Source organism: Suricata suricatta, chromosome 5 (genome assembly GCF_006229205.1).
Source record: "Suricata suricatta isolate VVHF042 chromosome 5, meerkat_22Aug2017_6uvM2_HiC, whole genome shotgun sequence".
Classification (NCBI taxonomy): domain Eukaryota; kingdom Metazoa; phylum Chordata; class Mammalia; order Carnivora; family Herpestidae; genus Suricata; species Suricata suricatta.
Window position 1 is genome coordinate 95,475,087 of NC_043704.1, and position 12,737 is coordinate 95,487,823.

Genomic DNA, 12,737 nt, shown 5'->3' on the forward strand with positions numbered 1-12,737 from the left:
TGAACTTGATAAATAGTACTAGTATTTCTATTGTTTCCTCTCCTGAATGCTGTGACTATCAAGAAAATGTGAAGCACTCACATGAACACAGGTAAAGGGCCAAGAACTTCTGCTCACATCCCTGGTTGCTACCAGAACTAAAGATTTGTGTAGAGGGAAGACTCAGGATATGGGGCTACCAAGATAAGTTTGACAACAAATTAGAGAAGAGATTGCATTTGAAATTAGGGGCTTTATTTTCTAGCAGATTAGGATCCATAGGAATCTTTATTAGTGTGGTTTTTTTTCTTGTAAAATATTTTACCTTTTTTTAGGTAAAACAAAACATTGTTATAACTTCATTATTTCAGGAAGGCTAATTTATTGTATCTTTAGATACAATAAATTTCAGACCTAATATGACAAGGGCCTCCATTAGGCCTGTACCAGTGGGAAGATGAAGACTCTGTCGAAACAATTTTGTTAAACAGACTGACCATGTCAGTGACTGTTTACTGGGGATAAGGGAAAGGAAAGAGTCCAAAATATGGGTTGGCACTCAGGCACAGGGTAGACGGGACAGAAACAGAAATATGAGTGATTGGGGAGCAGTGACATGCTGCTTCTGGGTATTAGCGGTGGCAGCCATTTCTATCTCTAAATTCCCTAAAAGAGACTTATCAGGGCATCTGTTGATTCCCATGGGGGGAGCGATGTTAAATAGTCAGTTTTCTTGGCCATTATATTATATTATATATTTAGCCATTATAGCAATTCCTCATACATCTAGGCATAGTTAACTTACTCTTACAAGAGAAGTTCAAAGGTAGTTTTAGCTCATTATGAAAAGATGGGGCTAAAGATGTCAGTAAGAATAAAACTTGACCCCATCTTTAAGAATCATAAGATACAATGACCCTTAATGACCCTTAAGGAGGATTTTTGATGATTTTAATAATGAGCAGTGAAGAGCATTATAGGTACTACTGTAAGGCAAGGTAGACCTGGGTATAAACCAGGAGAGAAACATAGATGATTTGGCGTGAATGATGAAAAAAGGTCAGACTTGGTTGGTAAGAATCAGTGGGCATAAAAACAGGGATCCTTGAAGGGTAGATAAAATTTCATCCAAGAGAATCAAGGCAAAATGGATTGTAGGCTGAGGAACGATCATGGCTAAAATAACAATTATTTTAGTAACACCAATAAAACAATAGCCGCTTTTATCAACCATATGCTATGCACCATGCATGAGTCTAAGTGATTTACATACATCGCTTCATTTAATTTTCAAAAAATGGAACGAGTTTACAATGAATCATTAGACAACTAAACCCACTGAAGAATTTTGAGCAGGGGAGTGATTAACAGCAGATGCTTGGGAAGATGAACAGTATTGGGCATAAACTTGTGGGCAGGTGAGATGTGATCAGAAGATCTGTTAAGAAGTCATTGCAATAATTCAGACAAGAGGTTACAGGCATCTAAGCCAGGAGTCCAAGGGTGGGAACGAAAATCAAGGAAGATTCTGATACATTTTTGTCAGCAAACATCCACTGAATACCTTTATATATGACTGGTGTTGTATTAGGCTCTGGGCAATAGAAGCAAATAAGATATTCCCAATCCCTGCTATTCTGGCACTTAAAGTTCACCAGAGGATATGGTAGAGAATAAGTTTCCTGGCCTTGGTAATAAATATTGACCTAAAACTAGTCCAGATGTGTTTGTATGGGTGTGTGTGTGTGTGAGTGTATGTGGCTTCCTAACTTGTTTTTTGGGGATTTTAACCCCAATGGTATTTTAACTCTGCCTCGGAGCTCTCCCTTTTACTGATTGGCAGAGAACACAGTGGGTGGGACAGAACAAACTCAGCTGCAAGCCAGACAGACAGACATCTTCGGGGGTAGCACAGCTTGAGAGAGCAAAAACATTTTTCTTAAAATTCTTCTCTCCCATAGGTCAGGGTAAGGATTAGGGCAACTGGCATTGGAACCGAAGAAAGAGGATAGAAAAATACTTCTATTTTGCCATTCCTCAAAATATACGGTAGACTATCTTCCTCGTTGTGTGTGTATGTAAATCTGTTCTAACTCATTATACCAACATCAGTACTGTGAAGCCTATAGTGTTTTGACCTGTTCCCATGAACTCAGAGCAGCTCACACTCATATTACCCAACTTATTTTCCCAACACTCCTTTTAGGCTGATATTATGAAACGTTCATGGAAATCAACTCAAAGGTAAAGTGACTTACCCAAAGGCACGTAGCTGGGAGTGGAGACAGAAGTAGAGAAAGGTCTTCCAACTCACTTCCCCCACAAAATTATGAGTCTACAACCACTAAAACAATGGTGTTTTTGTAGCCTCAGGTAAGAGGCTGACCCTCAAGTTATTGCCCAATGCGCCGAAGAGTGTCTTGAAAGATTGAATTAATTAAAATTAATAAAATAATAAAAAATTAAATCCTTACAGAATTGAGGTTAATTCTAAAAGCATTTAGTACCTTAATATTTTGATCTAAGGTTAGGAAGAATGAGGGATTTGACTTTTCGAGACTAATTGTAATCATGATCCAAGTTATCATCTAAAAAATAAAAAGATAAAAGTGATTTTTGCTCAATGACCTAAAAGTGTTCATTGTTTCAACAGCCAGATGGGTGTGTTATATGTTGTTTGTAATTATTTATTTTTCAGTGTTTGTGAATATTTACTTGTTCAGTTTTTTTTAATGCCTCTTTTAACGCATACACCTCAGAGCATTAAACATTTCTACTTTGGGTGGATAAGGAAGAGAAAAATAATGGTATTTCATCTCTTTTTCTCTACCAAAATTTTACTATATTTTATTAAAGTTTTTGTTTTACAACAGTGTTTTCATTTAAACTTTGTATGAATTTGTTGTTGGTGTGCTTTCGCCACAAAATAACCACTCAGCGTAATAGCTTAGGACTGAAATACATCAAAATAGCCCAACAAAAAATATTTTAAATATGGCAGTCTTAATTGGAGTTTAGGAAATAAATCTTTGAGTGTAATAATTTATTCACTAGAGCTGTTGTCTCAGCAAAGTATTTCATCTTAGTTTCCAAAGAGCTGCTAGTCATTACTAAATATATTTAAAGTAAAGCAAAAAAAAAAAAAAAAAAAAGGAAAGAAAAAAGAAATTCACTTTCATTCTGGCCAAATACACAATAAAATACTCACATGGTAAGGAAGTCATCTGCATTTTTTAAGAGATCAGCGAGGCGATTATGCTTGTGTAGTTAATTAATAAAATTGGAGGTAGGTAATGGTTCGCTGGGGAAACTTTTATATCACAGTATCTCTTATGAGGGATCCCACGCTGTAGGGACAATAACGGGGGGGGGGGGGGCTAACTCTGAACGCACACAGTGCCGTCCTACAAAGACATCAAGATTTGTAGGAAATCAACCCTCCAGCGGTCCTGGCAAGCCAGACTGACCCCAGCAAATGAAAATAATCAAAAGTAATTAGAAGCGTGCTGGACTACTCCTCGGAGAACCGAGCGGGAGAGTAAACATGCCTGAGTCCTCGAGCCACTGCAAAGGCCCATGTCTGAGCTGTTAGGTGCCCTGACCTTGTCCACATAAAGATGTGATTTATGAAGTGCAGGGCACGGCAGCAGGGCTTCTGTCTTCTCCTGGAGAACCAAATTACTGAGGTGGGGATTAACATGCTTTCAGTAGGGCCCATTTCCAGACCAAGGGAAATTTTTTATTTACATTTTTTTACGTTTAATTTCCTTTTTTCTTTTTTTTTTTTAACAGCCCCCCACACCCTTAGATTAAAAAAAAAAAAAGACAAAGTCCATCAAGAGAGACAAGAGGAGTGATGATGTATGTGTGTATGTACAGATATTCAGAGCCCTTTTTGTTTGAACATTTACTGTGCTGGACTATTTTGTTTGCATCTACCTGCCCAGCGCCACAGAATTCAGCTTCATACGTAAGGAGCCCATCTTGTGAAATACGCCCCTGATTCAAACATATAAACTAAAATTAAACAAAATATTCCTTTGGATCCATGGCTTTCTGACCTAGCTACAAGGCTTACTGTTTAAGTAAAAGGATTTGGGAGAAGAACTTGTAGGTGGTCAAGAATTTGGAGGGAAAGTAAAAGGAGAGACAAATTAGAGTTTTTGTATTGGGAAAAATATTTATATGAAAATCAGTGGGGAGTTTCCTGAGTCCTAAAGACATACTTACATCTATAGATATTTTTTTTATCTTAGTCTCAGTTAAGTTAGATTTTACAAAATCCTATTCTGATGTGGAAAAGGAAACATCGATTTTCTTTTTAAACACACATCAATATCTATACATGAAGCTAATTTAATGAGCAAGCAGTTATTGTTCAGCCCAACGTCAATTTCTCAGATTATTTCATGCTTCTTGACATGAACTGTATGAAACAAGATTTAACAGGATCTCCATGAATGAAACTGCACTTGAGAAACGTAAAAATGCACTTGTATGTTCTTGAAAAGCTACAAAAAAAGAGCCTTAAAACAAAAATGTCAGGCTTGAAGCTCCGTGTATATTTAGCCACCTCAAGAAACCCAAAGCTGTGGAATTAAGGGAAGTCTACTTAGGCTGAGGTTATAAAGTGCCTTCCTCTATAAACTAAAAACATAATGTCAGGGTGAATGGGAACATACTTTATTAACTTTATGGTATTGAAAACTGCCAGCAAGTTGTCTTGTTTTTAAATATTGTCCTCTGCAGAGTGTTACAGGGCTGTTTGTCCACAGGAAGCCTATTAAAAGTGGACAGTGCAGTCATTTCATCTGGCTTTGGCTGGACTGCTTTTCTTTCCTTTAATGATGTGCTGGAATGTACCATGCCCATAGGGTCTCCATTAGCAGAACTTTTACTTCTGGGACAACCATGAAGTTGAAGGCTTAAAAGAGGCATCAGCTTACAGTCTTGTGGGAATCACTTGAATACTGAAGCACTAACTTCTTACTGCTTTAACTAATATATTGACTTATTTTAAATAAACAGTTACACAATGAAGGCAGAGCCAGTGGCCTTATTGGAAATCTTTGAGCCTTTTAAAGATTCTGCAATCCTCGCAGATGGGGGAGGAAGGAAGGGGCCTGAGGAGGGTTTATGCCCTTTTCAAACCAGGAAGAAAACACATTAACCTCTCCCACCCCAGCCCTGCCATCAGCCAAAGGAGGATCTTTACAGCTCCCAGAAAATCTATCAACTCACACTCAAACCTCATATTTTCCAATGCCTTTTTCCTGGTAAACAACAATTAACAGAATGGCACAGAAAAAAATTAATTTCTTCTGGAAAAAATGTCTTTAAAAGTAGGATTCTCTTTTTAAACAGTGGTGATGAATCCCTCTATTTTCTGCTTTCTCCAGAGCTATACATTTGTTATAGTATGTTCTTCCATTCCATCCCCTTAATATTTAGTCATTTGTCCTGATACATGTTTGCAAATTAAAGTTGGTTTGAGATTATAGTAAAACCATTATTTTTAATAGCCCATTTCAAGGGCAGCGCTAAACACTGCAGAACAGGCATGTTACTGATTACTGCTGAGCAGACAGCGGCTTTTGCAGATTAATTTGTAACTGGGAACTACTGTAAACAGATTTCACCCGAAATCCCAAGGAATAAAGGGCATTGGTGGTGGTATTTGGCTCCTTGTATTTATTTATTGTTTTAGAAACCTCCTGATGGAGAGCAAGTTAACGGGGGGGGGGGGGGGGGGGGGGGGGGGGGGGGGGGGGGGGGAGTACAAGCCCTGTGCAACAACCTTTTTTCTTTCAGTGCTCTGTCTCCTTTTCTGTTTCACTTCTGATGGGAGGAGGTGGGTCAGGGTCTTCTCCTAAAGGATTATTTTTGAAACAGCAAGAGGCTCCTTTAATGAGAAACAAGGCCCATCTAACTACTCTGGGATTTCAGGACCCTACTTTTAAACTTCAAGCTCCGTCGTCGGGGAAAAAAGTGGGGGTGACTCTCTCTTTCCGCGAAGTCATTATATAATCAAAAAAGAGAGGGGGCGGGGTATGAAGGACTGAGAGAGCGGGAGCGCAAAAGCGAAGGGTGGGGGGAACCAGAGCGAGAGCGAGGGAGAGAGATTGATATTTCGTGTTTGCCCGGGTCTTTCTGATGACTTCCTTTAGTCTTTCTTCCTAGTAATTCAATAGAGAGCAAGACTGATGATGATGATATTGATAAAATAATGATGAGGCTAAATAATCCCCCATCTCTCTAGATAAATCTTCCAAGGTTTCAGAGAGGAGGCGTTAACACTTTTGGCTCTGTTTGGAGAAGAGAATTCCCTACGTGGAACTAGTCCTAGCCCTGGCCAGTGTCCGCGGTTCTGGACTGCGGGGTGCGCTCGGCCAGAAGCTCGGGAAGCGTGGGCCGCCGCGCTGGGCTCAGAGCGAAGCCGGAGGCCGGCGCCCGGCGGGCTGCAGGGGTTCACCTGGGTGTTGAAGCCGAAGCCGCAGCGCCTTACTTCGGGGCGCAACGCCATCTACCGGCCTCCTGCCGCATCTGCAAGTACCCGGACCTTGAAAGTCGCCCCGCCTCCCCCACCCAAACCCAATATAAGGGGAAAAAAACTCCGAGGCCCTTTTCACGAAATCCTAATTTAGCCAGAACCTGCCACTGATTCTACCCGACCTTTTGTTTATCCACCGACGTTTCCTCCTTTTCAGAGCCGCTTTGAAAAGGGCAAGGTGGCGGGGCCGCGGGGCTGGGGCGGGGGATTGGGGCGCTCAGCTCTCAGACCCCCTGATCAGGCCGCACTGTCTGAAGCAATCGGTTCCCCAGATTACTTGTATTTAATACACAATGCATCATAAAACAAATCCCTCATCCTGACAGGAAGAAAATAGAACAGCTCATAGCTCGAGCCGGTCCAATTTATGGCTAAATTAAAAAAAAAAAAAAAAGGCTCCGACAATGGGCAAGTTGAGGAAGGGCAGGAAATCAATGGCAGCAAACCGGGGGCTCTTAAAGGTTCTCAAGCGCCGAACTCTATGGGAATATCTGACCGGGTTTTAGGTTATTTACAAAGGATTTTTCCTGTTCTACCTACCACTGCTGTGCGATTTTCCCTCAAACAATGGCCATTATCTGAAATAACAGTTCAATGTCACAGATAACAGGCCACCGAAACGAATTAGTCACCACCTCTTGTCATTTTCTCTCCCCCACATCCCTCCCCTTTGTTACTATTTTTGTTTTTTAAATCAGCATTTTGGGGCAATATACATCTACTAGATTTACACGTCTATTTGCGCTTGGAGAAAACAAAAAGGGGACTTGGCTTTGTCCCCTTTCGCTGATAAAGTTTAACATAAGCGCGCTTTCCATAGCCTTTCCCTCCACCCCTCCCCCGCAAGGGTCCCTAGACTGGCTTACGTTGCTTAACTTTCCATTGTTGAGTTGAGAAGTTGGATTTGTTCATTTGTTTTTATGAATGGAGTTTTGTGATTTAAAAAAAATCATTTATTTCCGTTTAACCGGTGGATTTTACTAAATTTTCAAAGGTTGAGTATAGGTAAATCCTTCGACTCTTTTATTTTGTCACGCATTCCTATATTCTTTCTTTCAGTACTGTTTCTGAAATGTTTTGATACAAAGTGACCATTTATATTAGAAAGTTGTTAATCACTGTACAGTACTGATCCCCCAAAGCAGTATTTATAACGTTAAAATCTTAAAAATAACCAGAGTTGTCAAACTGCTTAATTCCACTCTTGGCTGTTCATGGTGTTTTAATGAATGTATTAGAGAATATGGCAACTACTCACCAGACAATTGTCAGTCTCTCCAAGACTTTAATACACTATTTGGGCAGGTTATTGGCAAAAAATGTTTCAGATTTTTAAATTACTTCTTTTAAGACAAATATAATTTGAAAAAGTAGCATGCTCTTCAACTAACCTAACTATAATAATAGAGGGAACAGAGTATGAATTTCAATAATAATCATTTAAAAAGATGCTTAGCAGAAAGCTAGAAATGGACAGACATGTCAACTTTCACTGTTAGGCTGCTCTTTCCTGAGAATTTCTAAACTATTTATTAGGTTTAGCATGAGGCAGTGTCTCTTCACCCTAAACCCCATTCTCATTCTAGCCCCCTCCAGCGCTCCACCCCCAGGCTTGGTGCACACACCCTCACCTCCCCCCACCCCCTAAGCACTTCTCCACCGGACCACTCCCATCCCCCATCTCCAACACAGACACACACAGACACACACACACTTACACTTGTGCTTTCAGGACACCTAAACAGAGGGTATTTCCCTAGGGAAAGAAATCCTGCCTGGCGAGGTCTCCCCATTGGTTGTTTACCCGGAGAAATCTACATGCTTAAGGGGGATGGTGTATCTATAATCAGTCTGTCCCTATAGGACTTGGGTCTTGGCGACCTTTTTGTGACCTCTCCCGCCAGAGGAGGCTGCTGTCACTTTAAAAATTTACTGAAAGAGGAGCCCCGTCAGGCTTCCGACACTCTGGGCGGCAGGAGATAGCTCCCTTTCTCCCTCGCCCCGGGTTCTTTCTGGATGGCCGAGCAGATCTTCTTTAAAGAGACAGTTCATGAAATAGAAACCCGGCGGCTGCGCTTGGAGTTGCGAAAGGGGACGATCCCGTGAGGGTCTAGGACTGGGGAAGGCGCTGCGGAGGATCTGAAAGGGGGCTAGAGCTCCTCTCGCCTCCCCAGGCCCCCTACCTCTTCAAACTCTCCCCCTCCTGCCTGTTTTCCCCCCTTGGAACTGGGAGAGAGAAGTGGAAGAAGTTTTAGTGGGTTTCAGATAACTTTCATTACACATCGGGCTGATAAGAGCAAGAGAAAGTGAGAAAAGAGGGAGGTGATGTGAACCAGAAGGAATAGCTCCGAGCTCATTTAGGAAGGGGGGAAAAAAAGCCAAAACACACCAAACCCAGGTCACCCAGACGAAAGGAGACTTCATTTCTGGTCTTAAAAATACACTGTTGGCGGACAATAAATCTGAAACGCGTGGTCCTGGCGAGCAGATCCTAGAAACGGACAAAGTTATCAGAGACCTATTCGGAAATCGAGACGGGAGGCTTTCTTTTTTCCTTTTTCTTTCTTTTCCTTTTTTTTTTTTTTTTTAAACATCCCGAAATGTGGTTCGGGATCGTTTGAAAGGATTTTCGTGCAGGAAAGCTGGGGGCTGCTGATTATTTTATTTTGTTTGTTTTAATTCTTCTGTGATTGCCTTTTATTGCTGAGTTGAGGCCATAGAAATCTTAAGGTAAGAGAACTCACTTTAAAAAAAAAAAGTCTTGGCGATGTGCATAGTTTGTGACTTCGGACACTTTCCTGCTTTGGCACCCCTTCTCCGGGGCACCCCCGCCCCCCAGCCTTCTTTTCCTACTTGCCCGCAGTCTCGCGGAGCCCTGCCGCTTATCTACGTTGCTGGGACTGGCGATTTCCTTGTTCCTCCTGACGGTGCGGTCTGGACGCGTCTCCGGGGTGGGTAGTCCGGCCTTCGGTGGGTCTCTTTGCCGGCTGTCGGCCTTTTTCCCTCCCGCTCCTCTTCTACTTCCCCTCCCTCCGTGTGTCTGTCCGTCGGTATCAGGGACGCAGAAGGTGGGGTTGCCAAAATCTGAATTCCTGGCACCGGCCACGCGACTTTGGAGCCGCTTTCGGCCGAGTTCCACCTTGCCAAGTAACAGCTTTGCTGTCCAACATCGTGTGCTGCTTCGCGAGAAAGTCACATTCGGACCCTTTGGCTAGAATGTAGGGATTTTTTTTTTTCCTTTCCTTTTGCTGTTGGTTTTTGAAAGGGCCTTTCTCTAAAGTCCACCTAAAGGGAATTCTTTTTTTTTTTTTTTTTAAGCTATCTTTGGAACTTGACAGCTTTTAAAAACACAGGAGTGTGTTAGGTGAAATGACAGAAGATGTGTTGTTACTTTATTTTATTCGAGATTTCCGAGACGATTAAGACATTTGGGAGACAAATGCACTTCTGCTAGCAAATCAAAAGTGAATAATTCACCCAGGGGGGAAAACGTTTATGGAGAAAGTTCAGCTTTTGTCTTGGGGCAAGAATATTGAGAGTAAGAAAGTTAATATGTTGGTGAAATATTTGAATAATCATGTTAACATATATGTAAAAAGACATTCTTTGGAAATGAACCTGTTTTTAAATTAATTTCACTGTTGACAGTGGCAATGGCAATAATGTTAACACGGAATAAAATTACACCTAGAATTTTTATGTGTAGTATATGAAATACTTAACTCCCTGCCCCTCGCGAAAGGGAATGCTGCAAAGCTAAGGGGATAGATGATGCTTGACTTTGAAATTAACAAGTTTTCCACCTCTTTCTGCAAATATGAAATGGAAGTGGTGTTGCATTTCACTGACTTCACCCTATTTCCTTCATTAAATATTTCTCTCGTGTGTCAGTAGAACTGCATTTTTGTTTTTGCTAGTCAAGAAAACAAATACCAGAAACCAAACAAGCTGAAAAAAACCCTAACGAAACAAAAATCCCAACTTTTTACTATTTTAAAATGTGTGTTGCTATTGTTATTCATGCTCCTCATAGACATCTGGGAGGGGTATCTCACATTGCCATTTGAGTTACTCAGCATTGAGAGTTGAAGAAAACAAGTTTAAGTTTGTAATTTTAAAAATCAGAAATTGTTGAAATCTTTCTCACTGGAGAGGGTATTTAGTGTAGACTTTCTGTTGTGAGTGTGAAGAGGTGTCTTGAAAAAGACGTGTGTGTATGTGTGTATGTGTGTGTGTGTGTGTGTATAGCAATTACTATCCCTATCTTCTGTTTTGATTTTTCTTTTTTAAATTGTGGGACTACTTATTGCCCTCTAATTGCCTCATGGCCAAAGGCTTATTCATAATGCCTCTTGACTAGAGCTCTCAAAGCCCTGGGCTTCTTCTTGAAGTTTGTGGTGAGTTAATGAGTTGAATCCGCAACTAGGTGATTACCTGAATTCTATGCAAGATTGCTTTTGGTCTATATACCCAAGAGTTTTGGTTTTTACTTTTAGATAGGTGTAGATACAGCAAGGTTCTCTGAGAGTTATTTAATGATTTTTTGTTTTAGAGTGTCTTATTTAGTCTGTGTAGGAAACTTCCTCAAGTTTGCATTAACTGATTGACATGAACATTACCAGCTTTTCTAGTTACTTGCCATTAGGTCAAAGACTCTGCAGCTCTTAATATTGATGTTTAAAACATTATTGCTGCTAGTGAATTGGAATAGCTTTGTTTAAGTATGCAAAACCTCAAAAATGGATGTTTCCCATGTTGATTTTTGCTTAATAGGTGTCCTAAGTAATGATTAATATTCAGGATGGGCCAAATGTAAAATCTTATGAAAAATAACAATACACAAGCATATTTAACAATGGCAATTTATTACAGCATTATAATATATATTTTTACTTGTTAACAAGCCAGTTTTGTTATTTTGCTTACTAAACATAAAATTGAAACATGCATTGGTATGTGTTAACTAAAACATTAGGTTGCCATATTTTGCATGAATGTGTATCAATAGTTTGGTTTCATTTGTTTTCCTTAAGTTTTGTCAGAAACATCTATGGGACAAATCTTATCTTTTTCAATTAAGGCTATTATTTAATTGTTTCATGATGGTGAAATACAGAGTAAAAAGGAATTTAATAGTATTTAAAGTTTTTTAATCGAATTAGTTTAAAGGACAAAAATGTGAAAGTATACACTTTCATGAGAAGACAATATGAACCTAAAACATTGACTGCTTAGTTTAGAAATATTATGTTAATATGTGCTACTCAATATTATTTTTTATAAAAATCACATTGAATAGAACTAAGTCAATAGCACTCATTCATGCATAATAAGGAAACAAGGATTTTTTGAAATCAATTGATCAGTTTTGGCAATTATTTACAATCGCTTTGTTCTTTTAAAAAACAGTACATTGCCACTTCTAAGATAACTTATTATCATTCCTCCTTTATTAACATGCATGCTGTCTGACTTTGTAAAAAGGCTTAAAGGAGGACTACACACGTGTACAATATTTTCAAGCAATTAACTACTCGAGTGAATGAACTGATATGGAAACTAATTGTTCTCATCTTCTTCCTTCCAGATCTTAGATGAGTTTTGCAATGTGAAGTTCTGCGTAGATGCTAGTCAACCAGATGTAGGAAGCTGGCTCAAGTACATCAGGTTCGCTGGCTGTTATGATCAGCACAACCTCGTTGCATGCCAGATAAATGATCAGGTACGTTGTAAAGATTTTCTTGTCTTTTCTTTGAGAGCACTAAAGTATCAGTGAAGCCTGAAGAATAAAAATAACAGTGAGCTGCAGTAGACCCTTGTGGCCTGTTTGTTGATAGGGTGAAAGGTAATGTACAAATATAAGTAAGATGCAGAATAAAGTTATTTGCAGCCCTGTTTTCTTCCAGTGCTACTTTTTTAAGTGCTTTACTCACTTTGTAACAGTAAACTTCATATATGTTTTAGTTTTCTGGGTGTGATTGATGATTTAAACACCGAGCACTATTTACTGCTAGACGTTCTTTACCTTTTTTTCTTTACCATCATAATAAAGAAACATTCATAGAAAGTATTGAGGTACTCAATAACACTTTGTAAATTTGTGCAGAAATTGGAAGTGATACACTTGAAGTATCATATATCTCTTACTTGAGATAGGTAGATATATACGGATGATCTATATGTGGACTTCTCTGACTATGCATTTTAT

At 39.8% G+C, this 12,737-nt stretch overlaps 1 protein-coding gene across 6 annotated transcripts in view; it reads left to right on the forward strand.

Annotated features, from left to right (window-relative positions):
- Positions 1-12,737, forward strand: part of MECOM (MDS1 and EVI1 complex locus) — a 550,526-nt gene that overhangs the window by 479,691 nt on the left and 58,098 nt on the right. For 5 of the 6 annotated variants that reach the window (XM_029939932.1, XM_029939934.1, XM_029939937.1 and 2 more), the window contains exon 3: positions 12,117-12,251. In XM_029939932.1, the coding sequence (XP_029795792.1) occupies positions 12,117-12,251 (135 nt within the window). Of the gene's footprint in view, positions 1-9,355; positions 9,481-12,116; positions 12,252-12,737 lie in introns of those variants that run through there. The other variant, XM_029939936.1, reaches the window with a different exon arrangement.